Source organism: Protopterus annectens, chromosome 10.part0 (genome assembly GCF_019279795.1).
Source record: "Protopterus annectens isolate FY-2018-M chromosome 10.part0, PAN1.0, whole genome shotgun sequence".
In the NCBI taxonomy this organism is placed as follows: Eukaryota; Metazoa; Chordata; order Ceratodontiformes; family Protopteridae; genus Protopterus; species Protopterus annectens.
In genome coordinates, this window is record NC_056744.1 from 629,364,474 (window position 1) to 629,382,639 (window position 18,166).

Sequence of the window (18,166 nt, forward strand, 5' to 3'; positions counted from 1 at the left end):
AGGAGAGGGGTGCTGGTGGACTAGGGACTTGCTCACTCTGCTGTGTTGGTCTCCTGCTCCCTGGGAAGGTTGGTCTTTGAAGTAGTGAAGAGGGTTTTTTCTGTGCCTTCAGATCAGGTGGGTCCAACCCCTTGATTCCACCCTCGACCAACCAGCTGACTGTCATGTGATCCTCACCACTCCATGCCACTGGGACAGCCAGCCCAAAGCTTTCAATCTGCCCAAACTGGGATTCTTACCGCTTACAATACTTCCCTGGTCATCCTACCAAGGAAGTCAGAGATGGTGTAAGAGGAAACACCTGTACTCACCCAAAGAGTCCCTCACCATGGATACTGACTTTGATGAGGGAGAAGTGTCTTCCAAATAACCACCTGATGATGTCTCCTTTGGAGACATCCTTGAACTCCAAAAACAGAAGGGTGGCTAGTCTGCTCAAAACACATCTCCTGGGGCGTCGGTATACTTGGAAGCTTTCAGGACTGGGCCATCTACCTCCTGCATAGCCCCACCTGCCGACGAGTTGGTAGATTGAATTTGTCAAAAGGCTTGGAAGGAAACTGACTCGACCGAACCCATCCACAAGAAACCAAATAAAATTATGGCACCTCCAGTAGAAAGGTAGTATTGGAGTAAGGGTATACAGGTTGATGCCATGGTTGTGGCTGCAGCCACCAAAAAGGAACTTGCTGAAGAAAGTTTGTCTGTCCATCCCCCAAACAGGGAGTCTAAGGCTATGGACAAGTTTGGGAAACGAGTATACGCTTCAGCAACTTTTGCCATATGATCACTGAATTATCTATCCCACTTTACGAGATTGCAAAGGGATCTTCTCCATGAACTTTCCAACTCGCTAGCAAGGACCACTACTGGAGTGGCCCAAGCATCTCTGGCTCCTCAGCTGACTACCTTGCAATTGATTGTGAATTCCTGCATGAGGCTCATCTCCAGTGCTATGGAATGCACCTCACGGGTGGCGGTTTCAGGCATATCTGTTAGGAGGCATGCCTGTATGCACCTGTGTGACTTTGCTGAGCCTTTTAAGTCTTCTTTCATCAATACTGTGTTTGATATTCCTTCGCTTTTTGACCCACTATGAAAGAAACACTCTCCAGGTGTGAAAAAGATGGAAAGACCTTGTCTACCATTGGAGTACGTTTTTTGTTCCCTCAAAGAACCATTGCAAAGAATCAATGGGGAAGTCACAAAATGTGGTTCAAGAAATCTCAAGGTCCATCTCAGGACACACATGGAACTAGTTCTCCCAGAGTCAGAGGGGGAAATGATAATGGCAGAAGACGCCCTCATGGCAGATGAGGCCCACAGAATATGGGGTCCAGAGATACCTATTTTGACAGGCCTGATCAGCAGTCCTGAAAGGAAGCTCGATTGTCTTCCACTGGAGGCAGTCAGGGTTGACTTTCCCTGCACTAAACAGCTGGCTAAGTATAACAAATGACACTTGGGCACAGAGAATTATTACCAGGGGATATACCATACTGTTTTTCCTCCCACCCTCATTGATTATGAAGCTCCCCGATGTTCCACCCAGTCAGAGAGAGCCAGCAACTCAGCAAATTCAACAATTGCTCAAAAAAAGAGTCATCCAAGAAGTCCCACAAGACTAAATAGGATCCAGAACTTACTCATGGTTCTTTTTAGTTCCAATGAAGACAAAGAACTGGAGACTAATTTTGGATCTCAGTGTGCTAAACAAGTCGATTACACACACCAAGCTCCAGAAGGTGCTGGTACAGTCCATTATACCCTTTCTGGGAAAGGATGACTGGATGTGCTCTGTGGACCTCCAGGGCACATGCTATCATATAAAGATGAACAGATGGTCAAGGAGATTCTTACATTTCTGACTGGGAGCTGGTCACTACCAATTCAGGGCACTGCCCTTTGGTCTCATCACAGCTCCCCGGGTGTTTACCAAATGCATGGCAGTGGTAGCATTGCATCTACAGCTGCAGGAAATCCGGGTGTTCCCATATTTAGATGTCTGGCTCATCACTGTCCCAACCAGGCTTAAGTTGGTACAAGCAAGAGACCAGGTGCTGAGAACTTGTTTAAATCTTGGAATCACTGTAAATCACAAAAAATCGAACTTGCAACCCACTCACAAAATGGAATTCATAGGTGAAATTTTCAATACACATTCCATGGTTGCACTGCTTCCATTGTCGGAAGTACATAACATCAGAAACCAAGTGAACAGGATCATTTGCAGTATGAAGACTTCAGCCAGAATAGTTTTACAGGCTCTAGGTTCAATGTCAGCAGCCATAGTCGTAGTGCCCCTGGCAAGGCATCAAATGAGAATATTACAATAGATGCTGCAGACACAATACTCCATTTTCAGTCAACCTATGTCCGCAAAGATAAGAGTAACTCAAATATGCAGGAGTTACCTTTCATGGTGGATGCAGTCTTCCCAACTCCAACAAGGGCAACCATTCATACTTCTTCAGCCCAAGGCCATAGCGACCACGGATGCTTCCCAGATTGGGTGGGGGGACATTACCTGGGGAAGACAGTCCAAGGCGCTTGGTCCCCCCTGGAAGACGCCAATCTGCATATCAATGCTCTAGTGATGAGAGCTGTGCTTCTGGCATTGCAAGCATCCCAAGACTTTCTCCTCCTCGGGACAACTGCGATTCAAACAGACAATATGTCAGTAGTTTGGTATATCAACAAACAAAGAGGAAGCAAATCTTACTCCCTGGGTCGAGAAGCTCTCAGAGTGTGGCAATGGCTGATAGCCTCCAATCATTTTCTGAAGGCAAAACACATTCCAGGGAAGTCCAGTGTGATAGCAGACAAACTCAGCAGGTCCATGTCCATCCTACTACCTGACGAGTGGACCCTCAACCACAAGGTAGTGGAAATGATTTTTCCATCAATGGGGTCAACCTTGGTGCAATCTTTTTGAATCTCCCCTAAGCAACAACTACAGCAGCTTTTTTGGCCTAGTCCCCCCTGATGGGGGAGTCACCAAGGGATGTTCTTCTCCATGATTGGCTCCCTGGTCTGTTATATGCCTATCCCCCCAACTCCCTTGATCTCCAAATTTCTACAGAAATCAGCCAGATTGAAGAGCACAGTCATCCTTATTGCACCTTACTGGGCTCTACAAGTGTGGTTCCCCTTTCTTTGGCCTCATCTTTTGTCTCCAGCTTAGATTCTGGATCCGACTCCAGACCTTCTATCCCACCCAGAAGGACTGATTCACCTAGGCATTTCAGGCATCAGACTGACCACATGGTTTCTCCAATTCCATTAATGGCAGGCAACCTATGTTTTCTTCCAGATCCGTTCTATTTTGTTATCATCCCATAAACCATCTACCAGAAAATTGTACAAAAGCAAATGGAAACTGTGTTTATTGGGTGGAGCAGAATCACATAGATCCCTGTACAGCTCCTATACATGCAGTCCTTGATTTTCTAGCTGAGTTGTTTAATGAAGGAGCGAGTTCATCCACAATTAAAGTTTGGCTAGTAGCAATTTCAAGTTTCCATGTGGGATTCCAGAATTCTTCTTTGGCTTTCTTAAAAATTTGTGAAGTATTTTTGAAGGGTACTCTTTTGCACAGACCCCCATTTAAAGACCCTATTTCCCCCATGGGATCTAAGTCTAGTACTGCAAGTCCTGACTCAGGCACACTTTGAACTGCAGCCAAATGTGATTTATAATTTTTATCCTGGAAGACAGCCTTTCTGGTTGCTATAACTTCTGCTAGAAGAATATCAGAACTTCAAGCATTGTCATCAAAACCTCCTTACTTAGTCTTTCATAAGGATAGGGTTACCTTATGTACCAATGCTTCCTTTCTACCAAAGGTGGAGTCAGAATTTAATATTAACCAGACCATTAATCTCCCCATATTCTTTCCAAATTTCAGTAACAAAGGAGAATACTTGTTACATTTACTGGATGTACACAGTTACATTTTTATTTATATCTTACGAAGGATTTGAGGAAAGTAGACCAACTCTTTGTTGCATTTGCGCATCATAGATTGGGGAAGCTATCACTAAAGTTTCTATAGCTGGATGGATTATGGAATGTATTTCCTTTGTATACAGAAAATTGAATGTCCCCTTCCAGAGACATGTAAAGGCTTATTCTACTAGATTGGGTCTATATTAGAAGTTCGAACGTGTACTTACCTGAATATGTAAATGCCGACACATCTTCATCGAACCGCGAAAACATCGATCATCCTGAAGCACGAAATCCAAAACATCGAATCGTCATGGTTGGGCCTTCTGCGGTATAGCTCCGTAAGCTAAGTGTGCGATAGTTATGGACCTTAGGGTTAGGGTTCGGGTTAAGGTAAGTGCATAGATGATAATGTATGTGAGATTTAGTGTAGGGTTAGAAGTAGGGTTTTGTTAAGTGTATGTGTGTGGATGTAGATTATTTAGTTTGTTTGGGTATAGCTTCTTAAGGTAAGTGTGCGATAGTTGTGGACCTTAGGGTTAGGGTGTGGGTTAAGGTAAGTGCATACATGGTGATATATGCAAGATTTAGTGTAGGGTTAGACGTAGGGTTTTGGTTAGTGTATGTATGTGGTTTATTTAGTTTGTTTGGGTAGGTAGTATGCAGCAGGCGGTGGGGTGGGACAACTATGATGGTTCGAGTTTTTGAATTTCGCGGTTTAGGGTGTTTGGTGTATTTGTGGTTCGTGGAATATGTGTCGGTGTTTTAGTATTTAGTGACTAGGGCTTTTGCACTTTTAATATAGACCCACTAGATCCATGGCTGCTATTTCTGTTTTCCTATGGAGAGCTTCCATGGATGATATTTGTGCAGCTGATACTTGGTCAAACCCACATACCTTTATCAATCACTATAAATTGGATCTGATCTCAAGGGGAAGAGCAGCCTTTGGTTCGGATGTTCTCAGGAGCATCCTTCCTTAGGGTCCACCCATGGGCTTAGGTAGCTGGGGACTCTGTTCAGTATGTCAAAGATGAATGAAAATTAACAACATCAGATAAAGAAGTCATGTTATTACCATAATGTTCCATCTGTGTTGTCCATTTTCATTCATTCTCAACTCCTCACCCTCCTTCCCCCATGCCTGTAGGAAGAAGCAAGTACACGAGGACAATTTAGACTCCTTATGTTCCTTAGGTATTGAACTCCAGTGATGGTGCTTTGTAGGGTTCCTACTTCTGCCTTTTCTTTATCAAGCTATAGGTATTATCTGAGGAGAATGGGGACCAGAACATCATGGGTAAGGAGGACCTCATGAGTTTGTAGGCTTCCACAAGCTGAAATAGCGGGCGAGTCAGATCCGAGTGTCGGATTTGTGTCCCGTACATCTAGGGTGAATAAAAATGGACAACACAGATGGAACATTATGGTAGGAACAAAACGTCTTTTTAAGAAAAAATGGCAGGGTGGTTCCAAAAAGAAGTCTCAAACCTCCCAAAGCTAAGGGCAGTCCAATGAGTCTGACTGACTTTTCAGGAGATCTTGTGACCCCTCTCACCCTGGCCCTGTCTTTCTTCTAGAAAGTCTGAATCTCCATTTTTCTCTTTGGGAATAGATAGTTTCAGACAAACGGATTCTGAAAATCATTCATCAATGTTACAGATGGCAGTGGGAGAAAATTCCTACTTTCTAAGGGGACATTCTTCATCCTCCAGATAAAACCCTTTTGTTTCCACCAGTTCTTCATCACATGTTGTTCCAATGAGTGATAGAGACATTTCCCGGTACCCAAGTGGAGAAGCTTTTTTTTTTAAACAAGAAACGTCTTTATTAAAGTATCACATATGATAAGGGCAATCATACATTTATATAAATGAAAACAATGAAAACAAGCCATACTGACATCATTTTAGCTTCAAATATTATACCTCACAAACCATATTGACATAATTGTAGTTGCAAATATTATATATCACTTCTAATCTATCCAATCATTGCCAATCAAACATGACATAACTCATTCAAGTCCTGCTTTCTTTTAAACCTCGTTCCTCCTCTGCATGTATTGTTCCCACAATTCCCATTTTTTCCTATGTAATTTGCTCCTACTGTTTTCTAAAGATCCCAGTTCCAATTGTTTTATCTCTGTTACTATATTCACTACTTCTAGTACAGTTAGTTTAGACTTTCATTTCAATTTTCTGGTAATTGCATTTTTGGTAGCCACCATAGTTAGACTCAGCAAGGCCTTACTATGTGTAGGCAATTCCGATTCTGTATCATAGTTCAAAAAATAATTTCCTTAGTCACACCAATTTGTTCACTCAGTATTTCTAAAAGAGTAGTATGCAGGGAATGTTTAAAGTCTGCCAACTCAACCTCTTTCTTCCCTATCATACCTCCAATACTTGTCTTCCTGAGGAAAAATTCTTTGGAGTCTACTTGGAGTACAAAAATATCTATGTAAATACTTCCAAGCAAAGATCCTAAATCTACTAAACCGTGTTGCATATTTGGTTGACATACATATATCCCCCATATTGTTCCTTTGTGAATTGTTTATCCAATCTCTCTTCCCAATCCTATCTAACCTCTGCTGATTCATTCTTATAGTTATCATGCAATGTACTGTATGTTGTACTAATTATTCCTTTTTAGCAGTAGCCTCTGTTCTAGATTCTACTAAAGACTCTACCAGTACTGGTATTTTGCTTAGGATCCCCCTATTTCTTTCTCTTTGCCTATACTCTGATATCAATACTTGATAGGGAAGGCAATCTCTATCCTGCAGTCCAAATAAATTCTTGGCTTCTTCCCATTCTATTACCTTTCCCTCTCTAATTATTTGCTTCCAATACCTTGGTTCTCTTACAAGTTTTCTTCAATAAATTCCAGCACCCTCTTGCCTATTGGGGTTGGGAGGGTGGCCTAATGGTTAAGGTGTTTGCCTTACAAACACAAGATGCAGGGTTTGAGTCTCACAAGGGATAATTGGCTAGGCTTAAAATGGCTTGCAAGGGCAACTAGCTTAGTACTAACCTATGAACCTAACTGCAGTCATCCCTATTGGCAGAATATCCTTTCTCCATTCCTATAGTGGCTTAGTTCGTAGAATACATTTTGCTACTTTTTAAATATAATATTCTGCATGGTTATTGTTTTCCTTAAGGATCTGCATCCAAAATCCCATCCTGTCCTTGTTTCTTGGGCTTCCCCCCATTTCATCAGTATCTTTTTCCACTATAGGTTTCTGCTTGTGTTATGTATAGGAACATAATTCTGTAGCTGTGAATACCCCCTTCAAATCAAGTAATCCCAGGCTGCTTTGTTATATTGGAAGAACCAGCTTATCCCATTTGATTCTTGCCATCTTCTCCTCCCAGATAAAATCCTTCAGCTCTTTATTAATTGCTATCCACAACTTCTCCTCTGCTTGATAAAAATATTCCTGACCTGAGTGTAAAACTAAAGGGACTAAAAACATTTTAACTGTTTGTATCTTGATATCCATATCCATAAAACAGAGCTGTTAATTTCTCAGTTTTTGGATTATCTTATGTTTAGTCTCTTCCCACATATCCTTAGCTGCCACACCAGAATCCTTTTTATTCATACTCCTAAGTACTTCATTTTATCATGTCCCCATAAATATGGATATTGCTGAACCAATTCATGTGTGGGTAAATAATTTAGTTATTGCCTTTGTTTTAGCTTCATTAATTTAGTAACCCAAAAAGAACTGAAACTGTCTCAAAATGTTCCACAACACACTGAAATGTCTTTTTCTAGTTTTATCAGCTTGTAAAATAATATCATCTGCAAATAGAGCCAGCTTTTCTTCACTAACATACTAATTATATCCTTCAATTTCTGAGTCCCATATTTTCTTTGCCAGTGGTTCTAAATATAATGCCAATAACAAAGGGAAAAAAGGCACCCCTGCCTGGTTCCTCTGCTCAAACAAAAATTGTCAGAGAGGAACACTTTAATTTTCCCTCCGATCCCTAGTATATCCCCCTAATCAACCATATAATTTTATCAGGGAATGCAAATGCTTCCATTGCACTGCTTATAAACTCATAGCTTACTCTGTCAAATGCTTTCACTGCTTCAAGACCTACATTCTGCTTTGCTCTGGATCATTGATGTTCTGTTGTTGTTGTTGTGTCTTTCAGCTTTTCCCGGTTAGGGAAAGCAGAACTCCGGTCCACTAATGATTGGCAGTAGATGTTTACGTGCCGAGTTGCCGGCCGTGACGCACAACCTTCAATGAAAGTATGCCCATTCATGCATGTCTCCACACAGAAGATGCTCTAGCTGAGAATCAAACAGGACAACGTCTTACTGTGAGGCGACAATGCTACCGCAGCACCACCACCGCAGTATTGATGTTCTGTTAATGTTGTTAAATGTTTGCCTCCCCTCTGCAAGATCACATTGTTCCATATATATATCAATTTTGGCATCATTTTTTACCATTGTTTTAGCCATTATAGACAGAAACACTTTATAATCATGGTTTAGGATTGAAATTGGTCTGTATGAATCTGTATCTGATGGGTCTTTACCCTTTTTAGGTATTACAGCCATCACCACTTTCTTCCAGGATGTTGGTACTTCTTAATCCTCTTAAAATATTGTTAAACAAAACCTTACAGACCTTTATCAGGTTTCCCATCCTACCTTCCAAACTTCCACCGGAATACAATGTGTTCCTGGGGACCATTTTCATTTCATCTCCTCCTATCCTGTTAGTAATTGAGGTATTGAGCCTCAACTACCTCTAACAGTGGCATATTTAATTCTTCCATAAACATTCCCATTTGTACCTTTTCTTGATTTCTATATTTTTCTGTGTTATACAGACTGATAAAGTTTTCAAAATATTCTAGTACCTCTGCAGCATCTCTTGTTATCTTCCTTGTTTTAGGCTCCTTAAGCATGGTGGCAACCCTTTCGACTTTCTGTTTCTTGAATCATTGAGCTAAACGGTTTTGTGATCTGGAGTTATCAAAAAATATTTGCTTAACAGCAATCTTTCTAAACTCTTGCATATTATTGAGGTAATCCCTTATTTTCTGTTTAACATTCTGCAATTGCTCCTCTTCTTGTTCTGTGAGATTCCCCCTATTCTGCAATGCTTTAGCCTTTGTCAATCCCTGTAAATAATTCTTGCTACTTCTTAATTATCTCTCTTCCATTTCTACCCTATTTTTAAACTCCACTTAATTTTTTTCCCACTGCCTAGCTATATTGTCAGAAAATGTTTCTATCTTCAATAGCTTCCAAATGATTTCCACTACCCATTCCTCAAATTCCTGTCTTTCAACAGACAGGTGGAAAAGCGCCAGTGTCTCATTTTTATTTCATTACCTTGCATTTTTATTTTAGTTATTATTGGTGTGTGATCTGAAATAGTGGGTCTGTATCATGTTGTCGAACTTTTAAAAGTTCGAACATCATATGGTCGACACCATATGATCGAATTTTTAAAAGTTTGAATGTTTCAATGGAGATCTCCGTACAGTGCAGAGTGGGAAGATTTTCCTTTTCTGCACTGTAGTGCATTCTTGGAGTTGGTATATTTAAAGAGCGGGGGGTGTGAGGGGCACAGCCCCCCACATTGGTGGTGCAGGGGTCTTGCCCCCCTGCTTAAACTGTTCAGGTAGGTTTTTTCTTTGGTTTATTCTTTTTTTCTTACATTTTCGAACTTTTAGAAGTTCGATCATATGGTGTCGACCATATGACGTTCGAACTTTTAAAAGTTCGATTATGTAATATAGACGCGAAATAGTTATTGGATGCCTATGAAAACTTTCAATTAACTGCACATATTCCTCTGAAATGTACGTTCTGTCTAGTCTAGAACAGTTTTTGTATCTTGGGGAATAATACATAAATTCACTCCAAACTCCTACTGCTGAATTCACATCTTCCATGCCAAATGTTTTCATAAATTTCTTCAGCAATCTACCCTCCTTTGTTTTATTTTCCCTTCTGGGCCCCACAGATATATATTTACTGCTGCAAATCAAATTCCAGTCCCCAGCTGTAAATAATATTCCCCATCAAAAGCTTATTATTTCTCCCCAGAATTTTCTTAAGCTCCATTATAGTAGTTTTAGGTGGAATATAAATACATGCCAGTGTAATCCTCCTCCCTTGTCAGTAGCCCATTAGTACTACATATCTACTATTATTATCTTTTTTATTTTCTTCTATCACTATTGGTGCTCCTCTTGCAATTAATATAAGAACTTCTGTTTTCCTTTGTTCCTAGGTATTCTGCTGAATAACTGTCCTGAAAACCTTTCTTTATCAAATTCACATGTTCGATTCTTTCCAAATGTATCTCCTGTAGCAGGTCTATATTAAATGCTTGAAGAGGCGTTACATCGAATGCCTCTTCAGTGACACATAAACACCAACCGGACTAAACCGTGAACATTCAAAACAGCGATTTCTTTCCCTGGGAAAGAAATCATTAGTACCAAAAACACATACAGACAATTTCAAACATAACTAAGTGAGGGGGCTTCAACCCCCACACACCCCCCCTAACTAAATATACCAACTCCGAGATTGCACTACAGTAGGGTAAAGGGCAATGTCATGGTTCAGGCCAAGTGATTTTTTTGAAAAGCAAAACACATGAGCCAGCACAAGTTCTGTTGTGTAAATGGTTGTTTTAATATTGAAAAATATGGGGCAAAAATACCCCTGCATAAATCAAACCGGTTTCGGCCAAAGCCTTCTTCAGTGACAAATACAGAAATAAATAAGCAATTCCCATAAACTGTGATTTATATACAACGCCTTCAAGTTATCCACTATCTGATAGGATATAACATAATTCAAAAATATTCATTCAGTCCTGGTGGGAACAATCCCCCCAACTTGACTATCCACTTCTTTTCTTTGTTATTTAATATTTCATGTAATGCAGCCTTACCTTTACATCTGTGAGTAATGCAATCAATCACAATAAATCTAAAGACACCAGTTGTGTGTTTCAAAATATGTTCATACAAAGCACTGGATTGTCTTTTATTTCTAATGTCACTTAGGTGTTCTCCTATCCTCAACTTTAAGGGCCTTGATGTTTGTCCTACATAAAATGCCATACATGTGCATCTTGCCAGATAAATTACCCAACTGGTACTACAGCTGGCAAAAAATGAAATGTCGTACACATTTGGACTGCTGAAACTATCTTAAATACCCTCGGACGATAAGTACAATGTCCACATGGGCTACAACCCACCAATTGTTGTCCATTGATTGTTCTTTGAACTGAAGAAATATCCCTATCATAGTCTGTTCCTTCCAGCTGCTCTGGTACAACAGAAAATCTCATAGTATCCCTACATGCTCTGTCCTCTAATTCTATTATTTTTTGAAACATCTCTTCTTGAGCAGTCTCATATTCAGCCAGCCTTTTCTTCATTTTGACCTCTGATTTTTGCAGTTTTATCACCTCATCTGAATATCTTGTTAAAGCCTCATCCATTTTTTCAGCCTTGTGTCATTTGAGTTGATATATTCCCTCAGTGTTTCATTTATTTTAATCAGCTATAAGTATATTTGACTTTTTTCCTGTAGGTTACTGGGAGTGCTTGCTCTGAGAGTGTTATTGGAGAAATACAGAGAAGGTCAGAAGGAGTTGCACTGTGTCTTTGTAGACTTGGAGAAAGCATATGACAGGGTGCCTGGAGAAGAGTTGTGGTATTGTATGAGGAAGTCGGGAGTGGCAGAGAAGTATGTAAGAGTGGTACAGGATATGTACGAGGGTAGTGTGACAGTGGTGAGGACTGCAGTGGGAGTGACAGATCCGTTTAAGGTGGAGGTGGGATTACATCATGGATCAGCTCTGAGTCCTTTCTTATTTGCAGTGGTGATGGACAGGTTGACAGATGAGATCAGACAGGAGGCCCCGTGGACTATGATGTTTGCAGATGACATTGTGATCTGTAGTGAGGGTAGGAATCAGGTTGAGGAGACTCTGGAGAGGTGGAGATATGCTCTAGAGAGCAGAGGAATGAAGGTCAGTAGGGCTAAGACAGAATATATGTGTGTAAATGAGAGGGAGGGTAGAGGAATGGTGAGGATGCAGGGAGTAGAGTTGGTAAAGGTGGACGAGTTTAAGTACTTGGGATCAACAGTTCAGAGTAATGGTGAATGTGGAAGAGAGGTGAAGAAGAGAGTACAGGCAGGGTGGAATGGGTGGAGAAGAGTGTCAGGAATGATTTGTGACAGACGGGTACCAGTAAGAGTGAAAGGGAAGGTCTACAAGAGGGTAGTGAGACCAGCTATGTTATATGGGTTGGAGACAGTGGCATTGACAAAAAGGCAGGAGTCAGAGCTGGATGTGGCAGAGTTAAAGATGTTAAGATTTGTACTCGGTGTGAATAGGATGGATAGGATTAGGAATCAGTATATTAGAGGGTCAGCTCATGTTAGACAGTTTGGAGACAAAGCAAGAGAGACGAGATTGCGTTGGTTTGGACATGTGCTGAGGAGGGATGATGGGTATATTGGGAAAAAGATGCTAAGGATGGAGCTGCCAGGTAAGAGGAAAAGAGGAAGGCCTAAGATAAGGTTTATGGACGTGGTGAGAGAGGACATGCAGGCGGTTGGTGTGACAGAGCAAGATGCAGAGGATAGGAAGAAATGGAAAGAGATGATCCACTGTGGCGACCCCTAACGGGAAAAGCCGAAAGATGATGATGACGATGACTGGGAGTGCCTTACAAGGCTTTAAAAAGCTCCAGCTGGAGCTTGAACTGCTTTTTGCTGAACAGCTGCAGAATTATTCGGATTCAGTGTTTTTCTTCAGCTTTTGTGATTCAGTTTCTTTCAGGTTCTCTGAATTTCTTTTTTTTTTTGCTGGCATCCAGTCTGTGCAGTTACTAACCACTTACTGAAATTCACCCAAAAATACAAGTTTACTGGCTCTCTCTTCTGAGTTTCTGTTTTCACACTGGGAGAGCTAAAATTAAGCTGTTACTCAATGTGCAGCCATCTTGGAAGTCATATAGCATTATTATTATTATTATTACTATTATTAATATCAGGGAAGTTGTCTGTATTCTTGGACAAACTTCACCTGAAGTAATGTTGGGCTTTGCAGGGGGGGTTGTGTGTAAGGGGGGGGGGGGGGCTAAGCTTGGGATCCAAAGTCTTGAGTGGCTAAAGAAGGATCTGAAGTCAGGTCCGTAGACCCTCATTGGGGAAGAACAGACTCAGACAACAATGATGGTAAGTAATAACTTTCGTATTTCAAACAGTTGACAATGTGGACATTTAACAATCTCTACCACCCCTTGAATTTATCGAACAAACAAATATATGGAACTTTTATTTATCAATAAATGGGCACAATGCCGATGTTGAGACTATTGACGTACTAACTTTGAAACATGGAATGTCTACATAGAGCAGGCTAAACCAGCACTCCCCTGCTAATTATACTAACTCTGCAATCATACAGTTTCTGGGGAAAGAGAGTATTCCCCTAGCTAGGAATTGTTGATCTCTTGCACATGTCAACCCTCTGTTTCTATTGACCATATGATGTCGACCAAACAGATGATGACGTTGTGCCCATTTGACGAGGAATTGTGTACCATATGTATATTGTGTGTGTGCATACATATGATTGCAGTTCTTTCTGTCAAATGTTGACTTGGTCAGCAGAATGTACCGTTGTGTCTTTACATCAAACATTGCTTTTGTTGAGTATAAGATTTGCCTAATGAGGTAATGTTAACTTGTCCATGCTGAGTACGTGATGAGATGTGATTTGGGGTTAGGTAAGTGGCTGTGTATGTTAATGCCAAAACATTGGGATACTCTGAATCCAGTTCCCAAGAGTGGTTAATTTTAGAGCATGAATATGTCAGGTGAATTATTGTTCGGTTATGCATTCAGCACCACCATTTTAAGTGATAGATGTGATTCCACCCAGTGCAGTGCAATTTTGCAGAATACTTTATTGCCTGAAGAAGTATTTGTAAACACACACATTGCTGTAATTTTGTTTTCCCAGTAGTTTCCCCTTCCATAGCAAATTTTGTCTCACAACATTTTGCTTCAGTGTTCAAGCACTTTAGTTGCTGGTAAGAGACATTGTTGGAGATTACTTATTACTGAAATTTGCTACAGTGTTTGCTTTTGAGTAGGTTGAAAACTAAAAAAAGGTGTTTCCTGTCTGGAGCCTGATTGCTTTAACTTGTGTTCTGTAATCTTTTTAAGGAACTTGAGAGCCTGAAGAGAGCACAAAAGCAGGCAGCAGTCAATCATAGTGCTACTGAAGTTCGTCTAAACAGAGCACAGGAAGAGGCAGAAAAATACAAAGCTGAATTAAACAAACTAAAACAAACTAATAAGGTATGGTAAACTATTTTATGTTTTATTTTCTAGTTGTCTTATTTTAATGTGATTCACGAGCTCGTAGTTTTATCACTGTATATTTAGTTACCAAAAGAAAGACATTTATTCTGGTAGTTAGTGATACTACATGTACTGAGCTTGTGGGCATGGCTAAACTGTTGGCTGACAGGTTCTTTGAAAACTTCACTCCACTGTCCCTGCCACATGTACCCTATGACATCCCTATCACCTATCCCCTACCATGTATCTCTAAAGAGCAGGAGAGCAGGATTGTAAACACATTATCTAAGGGCAAAAACACAGCATCTGTGGGACTGGATAACATCTCAGGCTGCGTCCTACATGGGCTGCAACAAGAACTAGCAACACCATTGGGTACTCTTTTCAGTCATAGTCTAAGCACCGGCTTCATCCCAGCTGAATGGAGAACGGCAAACTTGCACAAAGGTGGTGCTTCCACTGGCCCTTGGAACTATGGACCTATTAGCTTGACTAACCTTATCTGCAAGGCCATGGAGTGAATCATTGTGGACCTTATCAACAAAAATATAGGTAATCTCCAAACACTTGCCTTTACTCAGTTTGGATTTGTCAAAGGGAGATCATGCCTGTTAAACATGGTGGACATCTTTGAGACAGTCACCAAGGCCCTGGATGATGGGGAATCTATGCATACAGCCTACCCAAACTTAGTCAAGGCTGTTGCCACTATCCCCCACTCAGGCATCATTGACAAACTCACCCAGCTATGTATCAACTCGTATATTGTTAGATGGGTCACTAACTGGCTCACTGATAGAACACACATAGTCAAAATAGGGGAATCCTCCTCCAATAGCAGATTTGTAACCAGTGGTGTTCCACAGGGATCAGTCCAGGGACCTCTACTGTTTGGAATCTATTTATCCGAAGTACAAGCAAAAACTAAAGGTCTGTGCTGACAAAGTTTGCTGATGACTGCAAACTGGGAGGGGTCATAGACTCTCCAATTGATCTCAACATCCTACAAGAGGGTCTTACACAAGCAAATGATTGATGCCAAAGTCATGGCCTCAAACCCAATGCAAAAAAATGTATTGTCATCCCTTTTGGTAAAAGTGATGTTCCTGCTAACTACCACATCAATAGCAACACCCTAGGTATGCACTCATTGGTGGGAGACCAGGACACACAGGTTGACAGCAACCTTACCTTTGATCACCATGTCTACACAGTGGTAAGGGCATTCTATATTGCTCATCTCATAAGTAAGGACATTGCCTCCAGAAAAAAAAAATTATAACCTCCCTGTACTCTTCCCTCGTCAGGCCAATAATTGAGTACAACACCCCTTTTAGTATGTACCTTTCCTAGCACCTGCAGCAATTGGAGAGACCACAAAGGTTCCTCACAAGGAATATTCAAGGTCTTCAACATCTGTCCTATGTGGATTGTCTGAAATCATTGTCACTTCATTCTGTTTCATACAGACTACTCAGAGCTGATCTCCTGCCTTGTGTATAAGGCAATGTCTGACCCTGCTTTATTGGAACTGCTACATATCTGCAAGTGAAATGGTACATGAGTTACTCACTCTAAAGACCTTAACCTGGTGTGTGACAGAACCTGCTGGAGGGACAGATTTGTCTCCCAGAGGTTACCACACCTTTGGAACAGACTCCTACTTCATGTCAAACAAAGCACCTCATTGGCCCTCTTCAAATGCAGTCTGGACAATTAGATGGGTAACTGTAAATTCACCCTGGAGGGTTCCACCTGTGTCCCTCTTGGACAAGGGCATTAGGTGCTGATCATGGAAATAATGGTAGAACTTGGCTACGCTTGCAAGGGCCCTAGGGCCATTAACCTAGTAACTTCCTATGATCCTGTGATGTATTAGATGGAGTCATGTGAATTAGACAGCCTGATTTTAATCTAAAAGATGCATTGCTAAAAGTCAATGACTACTTCCACTCATCCATCCATTTCTAAAATGATCATCTTAAGTGGGAATCAGTAAGTATATAGAGACTAGTATTACACAGGCATATCCCCAACACTAGGAGAGGCTGAAAGCCTCTCATCCTGGTTGAGCAGGGTAGACCAGACTTTCCCATTTTCAGTGACATTCTAAAGTTTGTCCTGTAGGATCACAAATCATTCCCAGGCAAGTTGAGAACTATAACCTCTTGAACATGTCCTGGGACCAACCAGGGCATCCTACCAGGCTATGCCTGGGTCATCTTCTGGGATAATTGCCTAGGGGCACCCTCACAAGGTACATTTACCATTTCATTTGACTGCTGTCAATCCTGAGGAACAGCATTTGTTCTCTGTGATCCTACTGGCTCACTAAACTGCTATTATAACCCCACCCTTTTTGTGAATACAGAAAGCTTATGGCCATAGATGAGGATGGGGAAGCATAATGAGATGTAAAAGGAGACCTACATCCTACGTCACCAATTCCCTGTCGGCAGTCGAGTAGATCCAAGGACCAAGCCCATGCTCACCATCACACCTTCATTTGTGCCTTACAAGGCTTTAATAATTTTTCTGGATTTTCATTTTGCCTAATTGTGAAAACTGGATGGGCCTTTTCCTTAACTGATACGTGAGTCACGATATCAGTATTTTATGTCGGTGTCCATATCTTGATTCTGTTTGCTTATACTGTATTATATTATGCTGTATTTTTCAGTATTACAACAGAAAAGTGATCCCTTCTTTTATTTACAGTTTGCAGACGATTAAACATGTTCATCATACTGATCTCTGCTGCAGTATTCTTTGCTGTACAAGTTATATCCTACCAAGGATAAAACAGACAGCCAGCTTCCAAAGCTTCAGGGTACCTTCCATGCACCCAAACTGTCACGAACCTCTTGCTGAGCTGACTGAAAGACCAGTCTAGGTGGTAAGCCCTTCAGAGCTTTACTGCCACCAAAGAGTACGCTCCTCTGATGTTTAAGAGGATCGATGGTTGGTTTGTGCTGCTCCTTTGTTGGACAGATGTGTTTCCTTTGAGGAAAAACCTTCCATTTAAAATTTTTGTTTATTATTGATACTTTCCTTCAGGAAAAGTTATTTTAAAGCTAGAAGTTTGTTTTAACAGACTGTCATGAGACTACTGTACGTATTGCGCTATACTTTTAAACAGGAGTGCTCTTATTTTTCCCATCAATTTAAAAGTTGTTTAAAGTCACTGAAAAAGCATTTTCTGTTGAGAAATTGTGTTTATTTTACTTTGTGGAGCTGGCAAAGGGTTTTAAAGTACTTTTTACTGTGTTTTTCTGTAAAAAAATAACTTTTAAAGGTATCCAAGCCTGGAACAAACTCCCAAGAGACATTTGTTCCATTATTCACCCATCCCACTTTAAAGAAAAACTCAAACTTCATCTACTCAACTCCAAAATATGTTCTTGTCAAGCCCCTACTTAAGCTCCCCACAACCCTACTGTATACCTTTTCAGTCCCTCCACATACAGCTAACTTCTCCACTATTGTGGATACTTATTAAACTCTACAATCAATACTGTTGGACTTCACTTTTTTTGTAAATATGTAAATATATTTTTTACTCTGTAAAAATATTGATATGTATATATCATGTGTTTGCATTTCTGCTTTGTCTCTCTAAACTGTTTGTGGGTTGTTTTTTTTTTGGAGCTTTTCTCCTCGGGTCTCCACTGAAAATGGGCCACAAGCCCAGCTGGACCAACCCAGTTAACAAATACCAATAAGTAAATAAATATTGGTATTTGCTGCTTGTTTTCCCTGGAAAGTAAACAGCTTTTGCCATTACAGCAGGTAGCAATTTGCCTCAGCTGCACGCATATGGCTCTGC

The 18,166-nt window shown here is 40.8% G+C and overlaps 1 protein-coding gene across 1 annotated transcript in view; it reads left to right on the forward strand.

Annotated features, from left to right (window-relative positions):
- The window catches only part of TEX9 (testis expressed 9), a 1,071,864-nt gene that overhangs the window by 1,039,625 nt on the left and 14,073 nt on the right, over positions 1-18,166 (forward strand). The window contains exon 10 of the mRNA XM_044085454.1: positions 14,203-14,337. Within this exon, the coding sequence (XP_043941389.1) occupies positions 14,203-14,337 (135 nt within the window). The remainder of the gene's footprint in view (positions 1-14,202; positions 14,338-18,166) is intronic.